General features: G+C 44.2%; 1 protein-coding gene across 8 annotated transcripts in view; it reads right to left on the minus strand.

The window, feature by feature from the left end:
• DPYD (dihydropyrimidine dehydrogenase) overlaps positions 1-16039 on the minus strand; it is a 761638-nt gene that overhangs the window by 216343 nt on the left and 529256 nt on the right. For all 8 annotated transcript variants that reach the window (XM_084851877.1, XM_084851875.1, XM_084851880.1 and 5 more), the window contains one exon: positions 7268-7351. In XM_084851877.1, coding sequence (XP_084708003.1) covers positions 7268-7351 — 84 coding nt within the window. The remainder of the gene's footprint in view (positions 1-7267; positions 7352-16039) is intronic.

A 16039-nucleotide genomic window follows, 5' to 3' on the forward strand; every position in this document is an offset into this window, starting at 1 on the left:
CGGTTTTCCTGTGGAATTTCCCAAGTGATATCCCAGAGTAGGGCCCGAATGGACCCTAGGCAAAGGTCACTAAAGCACTGCAGGTATTTAGCTTTGCCTTGCAGCTGAGAAGCTTAAACTCAGCTGATCAATTTTATTTTTAACCCTTGACCTCACCTAACCATAACAAATTCTTTAGAGGAACCATCAATCTTCAGTCCCTGCTAGGTTGTAATTATAGTTCCATTCAACATGGGCTACAGAGAGTCTGGACTTCTCCCAGAGGGAGAACATTATTTCATTGGAACATACCAAGAGTCTTCATGATTTTTGCAATAATGAAAAGTAGAGTTGGTGTGCAGTGTTTGCAGAAAGGGGGAAAAGCTCTGCAGAAAGTCCAGTGATAAACCAACATAAAAGTAAAGATGGTGTGTGTGTGTGTGTGTGTGCGTGTGTGTGTGTGAGAGAGAGAGAGAGATGAACAGGCACAGCAGCTAGCTGGGATTAATTTTGTTATGCAAATTCCATCGTAAGATCTGTAGCTCATTGTTGGAGACAGATAAGCTTTCGACCTTCAAGTTTAAAACAAACTGCTAACGTTGCAGCATCTGGGGATAAATGGATACAGATGGCCAGATGGAGGCCTTATGATATAGGATGGAATAGGCTCCCACAAAGGTTTTGTGTTTCTGGTCAAGGTAAATCCTGAAGGGTCCCCCTCCCGCATCAAAATAGAAATCTTAGCATCCCCCCCACCTTTCCTTTCTTTTGCATAAGCTGCTTCCAACCTGCACCAGCAGGAATAATGTATGCAAACACTGGAAGCCTCTTGGATGTGTAGTCAGTGGGGAAGAGTCTAGCTACATGCGTTTTTACATATCTTCCAGCTACAGGAGAATCAAAGAGCCAACTGCAGAATGTTAGAGCCCAAGGCTATCCTGTGGATTTATAAGACCCCTTGAAGGAGCTTGGATCCACAAGCCAATAATATGCCAACACTATTATTATACATACAGATATGTATATAACAGCAGCAGGTTTTGGCATCTCCATATAATGTTTTTTTTTCATTTAATATTTTATATGCTTCTATTATCTTTTAAATAAATTCTTCATTTAAAAAGTTGTTTCACTGGCTCAGAGCATCACATTATGGAAATCAGGCTGGTGTTAACTTATAATTTTCATTCTGAAGAATGCTGCACACTCCAGAAATGATTGTTTTTATTTGAATTCATAAACCAGCGCGTCCCATAGGCTTAGTGGGACTTACATTTAAACTTACATTTTGCCTGCCTGGGGGAATGCTCTCCCATCACGCTTCTTTCTAACCTTCCCTATTCCTAGTCCTTCCACAAATAGATTTTGAAGGGAAGAAAGAATTGCTGCCCAAATGAAGTCCTACATAATACACATAGATCTGTAATATTTGCTCAGGTGATTTACTTGTGTGTGTAAGTTTACATAAAGCCCACAAAGTGCACTGATGTATGTAATGGAATCTAAATCATGTCAGCCTGACTTACTGTTATATGTAGTATCATTTTCCTGCCAATGCACATAAGGTTTTTGCTCACTTCTTTAAATTATCAGTTCTTTTGCCAAGTTTTTTCACCCATTTATTTATTTACTTACTTACTTACTTACTTACTTACTTATTTTTAAAGAAATCTGTACCCTCCCTTTGCTAAACGTTTCCAAGGTGGGTAGCAACAGTGTTCCTTCAATAGAGTACATAAAAATAAATACAAAACAGTAAGTGGAATGGGAACTTTGGGAGACTAGAAAGTCTTTGCTCTAGAGCAGGAGTACATAACCTAGTGCCCTCCAGATGTTTTGGACTACAACTATCACAATCCCTGACCATTGACTACCCTGGCTGGGGCTGATGGGAGTTGTGGTCCAACACATCTGGAGGCAACACAAGACTGTAAAGAGTGGGGAAAATAGACCACAAAGAACATACTAAGGGCCAAACTACACGTTACGCTAATCGTTTAGTATGGAGCTGAGGCTTGCCTTACATTTGCTCTCATGTAAGGATGTGCGGCCTCAATTCAGATTGGGACCCCAGTGCTGCAGGAGGAAAGGGTTAAACCTTCCTCACCCTTTTTTCTCCCCAAATCCCCCTCACACACACCTGCAGGGGGGTTAAAAAAAGTAAACGTCTCCATTGCCAATTTCAGGGGGGAGGTTTACCCCTTCCCTTCTGGAGCACCATGGTCCCAATCCGAATTGGGTCTGAGCCAGCTTACACGAGAGTAAAAAGGAAGACGAGCCTTAGCTACATGCTCCGTGATTAATGTAACTTGTAGTTTGGCTGTAAGAGTTTTCTCCAAGAAAGCCTGTTCCTGGAGTATGAATATGGGCTGATAGCACCTGAAGAAATACAGTGATAATGCAGAAAAAATAATGTTTGCCAAAATCTGTGATATTCCGTCTGTGTGAAAGAGGATAATCAAACTTTCTCACAGTTGAGTGTATTCCTCACAAACACAGCTGTCAGATACTGACGAAGGACCAACAAATTCTCTTTCTCATTTGATGAAAACAAAAAGTTAGTGACTTCAGCATAGATGCTGATGACACCAGATCTTGGAACAATCTCTGAAAATGGCTACATGCTGTCAGAATCAAGTTTTTTGTTGCCTGCACTTAGGGCTGTGTCTTTTTCTGGTCTATAACCATTTTGCATATGTTCACTCATAAGTTTGTTTTGTGCTGTTCTCAGATCGATTTGCAACTTAAAAAAATAATAAAATCTGCACAAAGAAGACGCTTGCTCCTTGGGAGGAAAGCTATGGCCAACCTAGACAGCATAGTAAGAAGCAGAGACATCACCTTGCCGACAAAGGTCCGTCTAATCAAAGCTATGGTTTTCCCAGTAGTAATGTATGGCTGTGAGAGCTGGACTATAAGGAAGGCTGAGCGCCGAAGAATTGATGCTTTCGAACTGTTGTGCTGGAGAAGACTCTTACGAGTCCCCTGGACTGCAAGGAGGTCCAATCAGTCCATACTAAAGGAAATCAACCCTGAGTGCTCATTGGAAGGACAGCTGAAGCTCAAATATTTTGGCCACCTAATGCGAAGAGAAAACTCTCTGGAAAAGACCCTGATGCTGGGAAAGACTGAAGGCAAAAGGAGAAGGGGACGGCAGAGGATGAGATGGCTAGATAGCATCACCGATGCAATGAATATGAACTTGAGCACACTCTGGGAGAGAGCGCAGGACAGGAAGGCCTGGCGTGCTATGGTCCATGGGGTCACGAAGAGTCAGACACGACTGAACGACTGAACAACAATGTATTTTTGATTGTATATTCTCACAAAATACATAATCCTAAACTATTTTATCCTAAAATACACATTCTCTATGCCTTTTTGGCACATTTTTGAGCTGCACTGCAAAAGTCAGAGGAGCGCAAAATGCAAAGGATAACCGTTCAAATCCGCACATTAGTCCAGGAAGAGAGGACCTGGTTGCTTTGCTTCCCAATGTGGACAAAGTCCTCAAGCATCCTGACCTGCACTGCACTTTGTCTCCCTTGTTCCTGCAATGATCTGAACTTCTTTCCACATATACCATGAGGAAACCCAAAGGGAAGATGGGTTCCTTTGAGGAGAGACCTTGCAGGAACTACAACTATGATTTCCGGTGTCAGTTGGTATCATAGCATCTGATAGGGATGAATAAATATTCTAGAGAGTTCTGGAAATTGGAATCATAAAGTCTCCAGAGGCAAACCGTCCCAATGGGTTTATCACCCATGTGGAGGAAAGAGGGAACAAGAATCTTGGAGGCCCCTTCGAGGCCCGATTGGCACAGACATTCGTTTCGTTTCGGCGCCAAGTAAAAAGATGGCTTTTTACCAAAGCCTTTGAGGGCTAGCACATTGTTTTAACTGTTCTTTGTTTTAGATTTTAACTAGTATTAGCTTGTTTAATGGTTTAATATGTTTTGGGGTGTTTAAATTATTTATTTCTATACTGTTTAAAGTGATTTTATCTATACACCACCCTGAGATCTTAATGATATAGGGTGGGATAGAAATGTTTTAAATAAACAAACAAACAAACAAACAAAATCTGAACCTCTATCAGGTCAGCCTCCTTGCCAAACCACACATCACATTAATCATGCTTTTAAAGCAGCGTGCTTCATGCTGCCACTTTTATTTTGAAGCAATAGCCAATGTGAGCCCCTGATCCATATTGGAAACACACACTAGTTTCCTTCCAGAAATGCTTTGGTTCCCAGAAATCTGACTCCCTGCCCCCTTGCCCACTGCCTCGTAGGAGGCGTGGTTTGTCCCCAACTCTGCACTTGGAAGAGCAGCACAAAGCGGCCGAAAACGGGGTGTTCCTGGGGGCGGGGAGGGGATGGTGGAAGGGCCATTATGACACTTCTTATGCACCATCCGGCCTCTCCCCAGCCCCCACTCCAAGACACCCTGGATAGACAACTGAAATCAGCTGTCTTGCTGCAAATGCAGGGTGGCCAGAGCGCGGAGAAGATCCCCTCCATTCTCCGTCTGCCCTGCATTGGATAGTCGTCTGCCTTTGAGTTCAGAGGCGGCCCACTGTCCCCATAGGACTGCACTCTTAAAACCTTAAACAGTTTGGGACTGCGAGCGGGTCTGGGGGCAAAGGCACCTCAAAACCTCCTTGGTCCATGGACTCCATCAGAGACAGAGCAGCTAGAAATATGCTTTAACTCAAGAGTTTAATAAGAAAGTTGCTCCTAGTTACAACACTGGTAGCCTTCCACAAGAAAGTAAAACAACTGGGGAATTGCTCATTCATTAGCTGAATTCTCTCCACCTTCACCTACGGCAGGGACTGACAACAGGCAGATAAATAATCCCCCCACAGTTTGTCTCTGCCAAATGCAGCACCCACAGCTGTTAAATCTTTCTCTGCTGCTGCATCCCAGTACCTTTCCTGGGGAAAATGCTGACTCCTCCAGACCTGAGCGGGAAAGTCCAGTGCAGCCTTTTGGTAGCTTGCTCTTAAAGGGGCAATGAAGGAAGGGGGGTAGAGATCTTCTCTCCCTGATAGATGAGGCCGCCCCTGAGGAGCGGAGTTTGGCATTTCCCGGATAAAACGCTGTTCCTCACTCCTGGCTTGTGTCTCTCTCTCCTGCTGTCGAGGTCTCTGTTCGTCTCCACATCTCTTCTCCACCTCCTCCACCTCTATCACTTTCTCCTGCTTTTTATCCAGTGACTGCCCATTTCCCTCCCCCCCCCCGTCATCCTCTCCCTCTTCCAGGTGAATCTTATCACAGCGATTAGCCCAGGCCTTGAGCATGTGCCAGCTTTGGACTGCCACTGCTTGCTGCTGCCCTGGCATAGCTGGCAGCATTGGGAAGGGTGAGGGGCACCCTGGCAATGCTGTGATTGGCCTGCAGGATTCTCGGTGAGAGACGGCGAACCCCACCGATACCTCACAGGGACCAAATTACTTGAAAGACCGCCTTCACCCATATCGGCCTGCCCATATTTTAATATCAGCCAGAGAGGCTCTTCTCATTTACCCACCTGTGTGAGCAGTTAGGTGGGTGACCACACAAGAGGGGGTCCACCAGGCCCCATCACTGCAGGTTTTAAGAAGACCTTGAAAACCTATTACTCACTCTGGCCTTCCCCTGATTATGTTTTATCTGACTGGCTTGTGGCTGCAGTTGTCTTATGTTATGCTGGTGCTTGCTGTTTTTATGAAGGTTTGCTACTGTTGCTGTTTTTATTATGTTTTTCATACCGCATCGGTTTTTCTTATGTGTTTTATTGTTGTACCCTGCCTTGGGAGGGATCCTGCTCTGAAAGGTGGATAGGTAGGTAGGTAGGTAAGTAGGTAGATAACTGAAAGTAGGCCAGCGTGGTACCAGAAGATTCCATGTAGCAACAGCTAATTCTGTGGTGGCAACAAAGACACCATACCTGCTCTGATTGCATGTTTGGACTGATTCCTCAGTTAATCAGACTTTCCAATCCCAACAAATGGCTGGTTCACACATGCATTCACATAATTTCATTTGTTTATGCTTGATTACGTATGTTATGACTTGCAGTGAAATATGTGAACTGAGTTTTTCTGAGAAATTTAAAGTAATGTGAGCTGATATAAAAGTTACATGCATGTGGTATTGGATCTGTGATGGTCCATTCACGTGTGAAACTCACAGATGTTGCAGTGAATGGTCTATATTTGGGACTTATTTTTCTCTTTTTCTGTACTCCTCTGCATTGTATACAAATTCCATGACCTTAAAGTGTGCTATGGACTCCTCCATTTTTGATCTATGTTATATTATTGGCTTTTTACACATACCTACCCCAGTGAATGTAAACAGATATAAGGAGAAGCCATTTAAGGTTGTGAAATGTCACAATTCAGTGCCATGCTTACCCAGTGAAACACTCTCCCTTCACACTTCTTTCTAACTTTGCCTATTCCTAGCCCTTCCACAAATAGATTTTGAAATGGGGGTGGGGTGGGGGGTGGCAAGAAAGAACTCCTGCCCAAAAGGACCTGTGTTAATGTAACTGAAAAGTTCCTGTCCTGCATCCCAGGCAATTGGATTTCCAGTGCCAAAGGAACATGGAGGAAAGTCTCAGTTGATGATCACAGTGGGAGAGAAAGTTAGTATAAGCTTCTGGATATATATATATATATATATATATGTGTGTGTGTGTGTGTATATATATATATAGAGAGAGAGAGAGAGAGGGAGAGAGAGAGGGGGGGGGAGAGAGAGAGAGAGAGAGAGAGAGAGAGAGGATTGCACTTTTAGTAATTGAGTTAATGGAATAACAGAGCCCATGGCTTAGAAGGAGTGCACAACTCCACCTTCAGCCCCAAAACAGGTTGCATAATGTCTTACCCCAGTTTCTAATAACCATAAAATGCCACTGCTGTAGCTAACCTTCTGTAAAATGCCTATGAGCTCAGAGTCACTTGTACTGCATTTCCCAAGAGAGGCTGGTCAACATTAAGAATGTATAAAGTACAATTCTGTCGGAGCATTTTGGCAACTATTTGTTATGATATTGCTTCCTGTCAAGCGCATAATGCAATTTTGTCTTCCCATAAAAAATAAATGCTGTGTGTAATCGCAGACTCTTGTCATTTCCCACATTCCTGGCACTAAATATTTAAAAGAGGGGAGGCCACAGAATCTCCCAAGCTAGCGATCGACTTCATGTGCTCGAGCCCCTAAGGTAGGACTATCAACGAAATGGCGACCGTATCGCTGAAGAGACATGAAAGAGATAACCATTAAAAGTCCTACCTGCCCACAGGCCAAGCCCATTCCTCTTTCCCCCATGCCATGCGGACATGATAAATTCAACTCCAGGGCATCAGCTCCAGACGCCTGTATGACACACAGAGAAAAGAAAATGTCAGATATTGACTGCCAAATGGTATACCACTTCACTGAAGGTAATTTCCCAAATGACAAGCTGATGTGTAGATAACTCACGGCATATGTAATATCCCCCACCTCCCACATATCAATATTTATTTTTGTTCATGATTAATTCAAAGCAAAATGTAGCAAAACAAAACCTTAAAGGGACACATCTGAAAGGAAGCATCATTTTATAGTTACATCTTTAGTTAAGCCCCCTCCCCCAATTAACACTGAACTCAAGTAAAGCAATTCTATGCATTATGCTGAATTCTGGACTGTCCCACTTCAGAAAGCAGGTGAAGTGTGTGCGCCAAATAGTTGAATGCAGCTCTGTCCCCATGCAAAAACCTCCTGTGTGTGGTAAACTAGCACGCTAGAGACTATAGGGGCTATAATTAAACCATTCTACCTGGTATGCTACTTTTCTATTTGGATAGAGTTTCTCACAATGGATATTTTGCTAATTGTTTCAGATAACAGCTCACTGCCGCTGGGCTTGTCATGCTGTTAAATCTATTGCATTCATTTGATGTTGATTTGCTTGTAAAATAGAAACAGTTTTGGGGAATGTGAAAATAATTAGGCAAACATCAGACTTCTGCAGGGAAAATAAATTTCAGAAGGGGTAAACTAGAGGGAGGCTGCCTAGTGCCCTCCAGATGTTTTGGACAACAACCTCCATCAGCCAGTACCAGCATGGCCAATGGTAAGGAATTGTGGGAGTTATAATCTCAAACCATCTGGCGGACACTGGGTTATGTAATGTGCCCGGAGCTGCATGTTAAATAAAACGTATCTGGGGGACCAAGGCCACAGCAAAAGATTTTGTTCCTAAATCACTCGCTAGCTGCAAACCACCTCCATGGGGCTACAGAGTCTGCAAGCCTTCCTTGAGTGTCAGGTTCCCTCCCCCCGCCCCGCCGCCACAATTTTGATTCTAATAGCACAAAATGCCTGCTGTTCCTAGACTGTATAAGAAAGATTTCCCTTCAGCCTCACTTTTCCACTGGCAGCCAATACACTGCAAATACATTTCATTAATTACATTAATAAATTAAAGTATTTTTATACCGTCTTTCTGTAAAAACCACCAAAGAGATGAGCAACCATTCAAAACAATAATAACTACATTAACATTAAAACCAGCAATAAAATGTTCATTAAAACACAATGTTAAAAATCAATAAAAGCAATCTAAAAACAATCTAAAAGTCCAAAAGGATGTGTCTTGACTTTGGATGTTTGAGAATTCTGGTTGGGGGTGAGGGTGAAAACTTGACAGATTTTTCCAGTTCAGCCTGGTGGATTCTGTTCCATTTCCTCCCACTGGTGTCAACTCGATCTGTAGCGAGCCAATCCAATATGCAGATTCCATGTTGTTGTTTTTCAAATGGGGACAATTTGCACAAATTGCATTGAGGGAGGGGAATCTTGTAATTTATGCAAATGGGGTCATAATTTTTTTAAAAAATAAAATTGGTGATCCTGCATAAGCGTGCATGATCGCAAATCTGGCTGTCCTCTATGTAGCCCCACAGAGGCATATTCCCCTCTTGTAAATATCCTTGTCAGTTTCATCCTCGCCACACCTAAGTCATTTAGCCCAGCAGTACCATAACTTGTCAATTTCATCCTCCACTTTGGCCTTTCCCCTGATCAATAATGATCCTGACCAATAATGAGCTGAAACAAATTTGTCATACGTCTCAATCTTCTTCTCAATCACATTAATTCTATTAGGTCAAGGCAAGGCAAGGGAAGGTTTCTCAGCAGGGTACCCCTACAGTTGGGTTTGAGGGCTCCAAGCCTGGAGCATTCCAACATATTCAATATCACCCCTGCCAGCAGAACGGAAGGGAGTGAGGTGTGTCTTCCTCCAGATCTGTGTCGGTGTGTTTTACTATTTCCCTCCCACTGGTTACAATGGGAGACATCATTGAGACCAGCATTCCAACATATTCAATATCACCCCTGCCAGCAGAACGGAAGGGAGTGAGGTGTGTCTTCCTCCAGATCTGTGTCGGTGTGTTTTACTATTTCCCTCCCACTGGTTACAATGGGAGACATCATTGAGACCAGCATTCCAACATATTCAATATCACCCCTGCCAGCAGAACGGAAGGGAGTGAGGTGTGTCTTCCTCCAGATCTGTGTCGGTGTGTTTTACTATTTCCCTCCCACTGGTTACAATGGGAGACATCATTGAGACCAGCATTCCAACATATTCAATATCACCCCTGCCAGCAGAACGGAAGGGAGTGAGGTGTGTCTTCCTCCAGATCTGTGTCGGTGTGTTTTACTATTTCCCTCCCACTGGTTACAATGGGAGACATCATTGAGACCAGCATTCCAACATATTCAATATCACCCCTGCCAGCAGAACGGAAGGGAGTGAGGTGTGTCTTCCTCCAGATCTGTGTCGGTGTGTTTTACTATTTCCCTCCCACTGGTTACAATGGGAGACATCATTGAGACCAGCATTCCAACATATTCAATATCACCCCTGCCAGCAGAACGGAAGGGAGTGAGGTGTGTCTTCCTCCAGATCTGTGTCGGTGTGTTTTACTATTTCCCTCCCACTGGTTACAATGGGAGACATCATTGAGACCAGCATTCCAACATATTCAATATCACCCCTGCCAGCAGAACGGAAGGGAGTGAGGTGTGTCTTCCTCCAGATCTGTGTCGGTGTGTTTTACTATTTCCCTCCCACTGGTTACAATGGGAGACATCATTGAGACCAGCATTCCAACATATTCAATATCACCCCTGCCAGCAGAACGGAAGGGAGTGAGGTGTGTCTTCCTCCAGATCTGTGTCGGTGTGTTTTACTATTTCCCTCCCACTGGTTACAATGGGAGACATCATTGAGACCAGCATTCCAACATATTCAATATCACCCCTGCCAGCAGAACGGAAGGGAGTGAGGTGTGTCTTCCTCCAGATCTGTGTCGGTGTGTTTTACTATTTCCCTCCCACTGGTTACAATGGGAGACATCATTGAGACCAGCATTCCAACATATTCAATATCACCCCTGCCAGCAGAACGGAAGGGAGTGAGGTGTGTCTTCCTCCAGATCTGTGTCGGTGTGTTTTACTATTTCCCTCCCACTGGTTACAATGGGAGACATCATTGAGACCAGCATTCCAACATATTCAATATCACCCCTGCCAGCAGAACGGAAGGGAGTGAGGTGTGTCTTCCTCCAGATCTGTGTCGGTGTGTTTTACTATTTCCCTCCCACTGGTTACAATGGGAGACATCATTGAGACCAGCATTCCAACATATTCAATATCACCCCTGCCAGCAGAACGGAAGGGAGTGAGGTGTGTCTTCCTCCAGATCTGTGTCGGTGTGTTTTACTATTTCCCTCCCACTGGTTACAATGGGAGACATCATTGAGACCAGCATTCCAACATATTCAATATCACCCCTGCCAGCAGAACGGAAGGGAGTGAGGTGTGTCTTCCTCCAGATCTGTGTCGGTGTGTTCTACTATTTCCCTCCCACTGGTTACAATGGGAGACATCATTGAGACCAGCATTCCAACATATTCAATATCACCCCTGCCAGCAGAACGGAAGGGAGTGAGGTGTGTCTTCCTCCAGATCTGTGTCGGTGTGTTTTACTATTTCCCTCCCACTGGTTACAATGGGAGACATCATTGAGACCAGCATTCCAACATATTCAATATCACCCCTGCCAGCAGAACGGAAGGGAGTGAGGTGTGTCTTCCTCCAGATCTGTGTCGGTGTGTTTTACTATTTCCCTCCCACTGGTTACAATGGGAGACATCATTGAGACCAGCATTCCAACATATTCAATATCACCCCTGCCAGCAGAACGGAAGGGAGTGAGGTGTGTCTTCCTCCAGATCTGTGTCGGTGTGTTTTACTATTTCCCTCCCACTGGTTACAATGGGAGACATCATTGAGACCAGCATTCCAACATATTCAATATCACCCCTGCCAGCAGAACGGAAGGGAGTGAGGTGTGTCTTCCTCCAGATCTGTGTCGGTGTGTTTTACTATTTCCCTCCCACTGGTTACAATGGGAGACATCATTGAGACCAGCATTCCAACATATTCAATATCACCCCTGCCAGCAGAACGGAAGGGAGTGAGGTGTGTCTTCCTCCAGATCTGTGTCGGTGTGTTTTACTATTTCCCTCCCACTGGTTACAATGGGAGACATCATTGAGACCAGCATTCCAACATATTCAATATCACCCCTGCCAGCAGAACGGAAGGGAGTGAGGTGTGTCTTCCTCCAGATCTGTGTCGGTGTGTTTTACTATTTCCCTCCCACTGGTTACAATGGGAGACATCATTGAGACCAGCATTCCAACATATTCAATATCACCCCTGCCAGCAGAACGGAAGGGAGTGAGGTGTGTCTTCCTCCAGATCTGTGTCGGTGTGTTTTACTATTTCCCTCCCACTGGTTACAATGGGAGACATCATTGAGACCAGCATTCCAACATATTCAATATCACCCCTGCCAGCAGAACGGAAGGGAGTGAGGTGTGTCTTCCTCCAGATCTGTGTCGGTGTGTTTTACTATTTCCCTCCCACTGGTTACAATGGGAGACATCATTGAGACCAGCATTCCAACATATTCAATATCACCCCTGCCAGCAGAACGGAAGGGAGTGAGGTGTGTCTTCCTCCAGATCTGTGTCGGTGTGTTTTACTATTTCCCTCCCATTGGTTACAATGGGAGACATCATTGAGACCAGCATTCCAACATATTCAATATCACCCCTGCCAGCAGAACGGAAGGGAGTGAGGTGTGTCTTCCTCCAGATCTGTGTCGGTGTGTTTTACTATTTCCCTCCCACTGGTTACAATGGGAGACATCATTGAGACCAGCTCCAGGGCGGGTCTAAATATATATCCTGTGCTGGGGGCATGATCAAGGACCAGGAGGACTTTGGCTCCTGTTGATCCAAGGCCTCTGCTCGTCCACGTGTCTTATCCTTTGTCTTTTCATCTCTCCCACCATCGGAATTTCCACAGGGGCAGGGAAGAGGAGAGCCAGTCTTTCCTATGGTCCTTGGGATGCTGTCTTAATAAAGGTCTTATTGATAAGGATTAGGCTTATTAATAAGGATTGCAGCCTTAATAAAGATCTATTACTGCCTCCGTTAAACAAGAAAGAACAACCACCTCCTGCAAAGAGGCATTAATCACCTCCCTTAACCAGGGCAACAGCCTTACCTTAGCTGATTTAATCAGCCAGAAGGGACCAGGTTTAAGAGGTGGTAGGCCTCACCGCTACAAATGGTAGCCCTCACCACTACAGATGCCCTGTCCATATCCTCAAGACCTACAAGCTGAAAAGAACATAACAGAACTGTACAGGACTCTAGAGATTTGGGGTGCATACCAGGGTCTGCAGGGGAGACAGGGAAGTACCTTCTGCCTATGGGTCTCTCCTGCTGCTGGAATGACACCATTGGATACAACCCAATGTTTGGTCTTTACTTTCCCTTGGTATGTACTCAAGCAGACAAGTGCAAAATAAAAGAATTGGGAGATGATAGGTAAAACTTGCATCAAATCTCACGATTGCAACTGCTTGGATTTCTTCAAACAATCAGAAGGATTACTGTTATGGAAACCTGCAGTCACTTATCACACATTACATTTGCCCAGGGAAGGTCATGCAGGAAAACATATTGTGTGACTTCGTCTTCAATCCCTACACATTTGGAGTTAGTGGGCACATCTGTCCACAGCCATGTCTCTCCTCTCCTCTCCTCTCCTCTCCTCTCCTCTCCTCTCCTCTCCTCTCCTCTCCTCCCTTCCCTTCCCTTCCCTTCCCTTCCCTTTTGTTCTTTTATGTATTTATTTATAATATAAGCATTGATTTTTGAAGTGATTTCTAAGTACAAAACACATTTGCCTCACAGCAAGAAGTACAAATAATTGAGCAGTCCAAAGTTGGACCACCTATTGAAAGACAAGACAAAGCCTTATGAGGCCACTGAATTAATCTGATAAAAAAAACCACACTCTTGAATTGTTCCCAACTTGAATTTAAGCATAGCACAAAGAGAATATGGGAGGGTGGGGGAAGAGGGGAAGAGAAAGAAGTTAACCAAACTTCTTCAGAGGTTTATAAAGGTCAGGTTTAATTTTGAGATATGATTAAGTTCAGGAAAGAGGTCTTATTTTATCTGAACAGTTTCCCTATTGGTATGAATTATGAAGGAATAATGGGTCTATCATGATTAAACGAGCCATGCCCTGAAGATCTTTATTCAACACTCAGCAAGAGAAACGTGGTGATTTCTAGAGAATTATGATGCAGACTTCAGGAAACCTGTGGTTGAAACAAAATCCATTATCTTCAGATGAAGACACCATTAAAACAGGTCTAGCCTGGACAACTTAGCATTTCTGCTCAGGTGCTGATAACTTCATAGGAAGGAGAGGGCAGAAGTAAAACTTTACCCACCTCATCCCAATTAAAGAGCCTCAGGTCATTCACTGGAAGGCCTCAGTTCATGATGTATGTTTTTAAAGGACACTTTTAACACAGACAGCAGCAATCAGAAATCTGAGTATTTAAGTCACAACAGCTTCTTGGGTCCAGGTTTGAACCTTCAAAATACTTTGGGAGTATCTAATCGCTGGAGCCAGAGATAAATCTTTTCCCTCAAGCTACTCATCTATTCTCCCAAGGATACTATATATGTGGGCCAAAATAGAAGTGACTTTAATTGCAGGTATGCATTAAAGCACAGGGTTTTAGTAACTTTAAATAGCCATCTTGGGGTAGGGTGGGGGAATCAGGATTGGGACCATGACACATTGGGAGTGGGTTTAACCCTTTCCCCTCACCATGGTCCTGACACAGATCACCTGCCCCCCAAAGCTGTTGTTAATCCCAGAGGGAACTTTCCATTTGAATGGAAGCTTCACTCCCACGGCTAATAGCAGCTTTGGGGGCAGAGATATTTGTCGGAACAACAGCAGTGGGGCTGGGTTAAACCTCTCCTCCCATGGTCCCAATCCTACTGTGGGTGGCTGGGCTGTGGTGGCTCTTTATTTTATTTTTTAAAAAACTGTGCACCTTACATGCAATTAATCTCTCATGTACTTTGGCCCTGTAGCAGGTTACCATAAGGGAGGGGCTATAATTTAGTGGCAGACCACATGCTTTGCATGCAGATGGTCCCATGTCCCATTAAAAGGACTAAGTAGGAAGTGATGGGGAAGACCTCTGCCCGAGACCCTGGAGAGCTACTGCCAGTCAGAAAAGGTCATACTGGACTAGATGGACAATAGCCTGGTCTGGTATAAGGCATCTTCCTATGCATCTACCTGAAAAAGAGGAGGACCTGCACTGCCATTTCCAATTGCTAAAGATGGAGGCATCTAAAGATGGAGGCAGCCATACCCTTCCTCGATGGGCACCGTGGAAGCATATTCCAGTGCTATATCCAGTGTGTAAATAATTGCTAGTGAAATGGTCTCCTCTTGTAAATAATACATAGATATAACTTGGGTTAAGACCGGTGAAGGCTGGTGGCTTCTGTTTCGTTGGGGCTGTGAATCCATTCCGGGTTTCACATGTGCTGTCCAAGGTGCTGAAACCTATCCCCAAAATAGGTTCAGCACCTTGGAGCACTCCTTTAGTGTTCTGGCTGGTTCTGACTGAAACCCAGAATGGATTCACAGCCCCACTGAAATCAGAGCCACCAGCCTCACTGGTTGAGACTACACAAGGAAGACACAACAGCGGATTCCATGAGAGAGAATTCTTCATCCTTATTGTATCTTCCTCATAGAAGTCACTGCTGCATCTTTCCTGAGTACTTTATGTGTTGTCTGATGACAAATGACTTACTGGATTCAGGCCAAAGGAAAAGAGGGAAGGGGAGTCTAAACCCTGGGTTGTACTTAAGGCCAGTGCAATGTCAACTCATGCTTATGTCTTATTGCACTAGTCACCATGAGCATTCTACTCAATGAGAGCAGTGATCTGATAAGTAAGCCAGCATATATCATGTCCAGTTTGGAGTCTGTTGCAGAACTGGGTACTACCCCTCTATGGTGCCAATGCTAACCCTGGGAACACGAGAACCAAATGGTTTGCGATACTGTGCTCCACTCACAAAACACATCCACAAGACCAGACATTCTTGTAGAATTTCCCTTAATTAAATTCTAAAACTAGGATCAACCAGTGCAATGGAAGACAGGACATTTCAAGGGAAGGGGAAGAGAGAATTTTTGAAGGTCCAAGCAGGAGTGAGAAAAGCTACACTGTTGAAGTCTACACAATCACTGAAGATAGAGGAGCTCTAGTCTCTCTTGTACCTGGTCACCTTGATCAGTAGATATCAAAATTTAACTTAAATTAATAGCAAACCTAGCTGTGAATTTGTTGGGCGGTTTTGCAGTAGTTCTCACCCTATAAAAGTCAGGGCTGTTTCAATAAGAGCAAGTGTTTTAAGGGTCAAGGGTAAAAATAACTTTGCTGATTTGCACTCAATATTACACACTCATTCTGACTTAGCAAGGCAGGAACAGTCTGTGCTCATCTTTATTACTTAGGCAAAATTAGAATTTGGTTTGCATTTTGTTATTTCTGAGTGACAGGAGTGACTTTTTCCTGCTGTGTGCCATGGTTCAGAA

The sequence above is a fragment of the Heloderma suspectum genome, chromosome 4, assembly GCF_057233095.1.
Source record: "Heloderma suspectum isolate Gila_16-S chromosome 4, 16-S_ref, whole genome shotgun sequence".
In the NCBI taxonomy this organism is placed as follows: Eukaryota; Metazoa; Chordata; class Lepidosauria; order Squamata; family Helodermatidae; genus Heloderma; species Heloderma suspectum.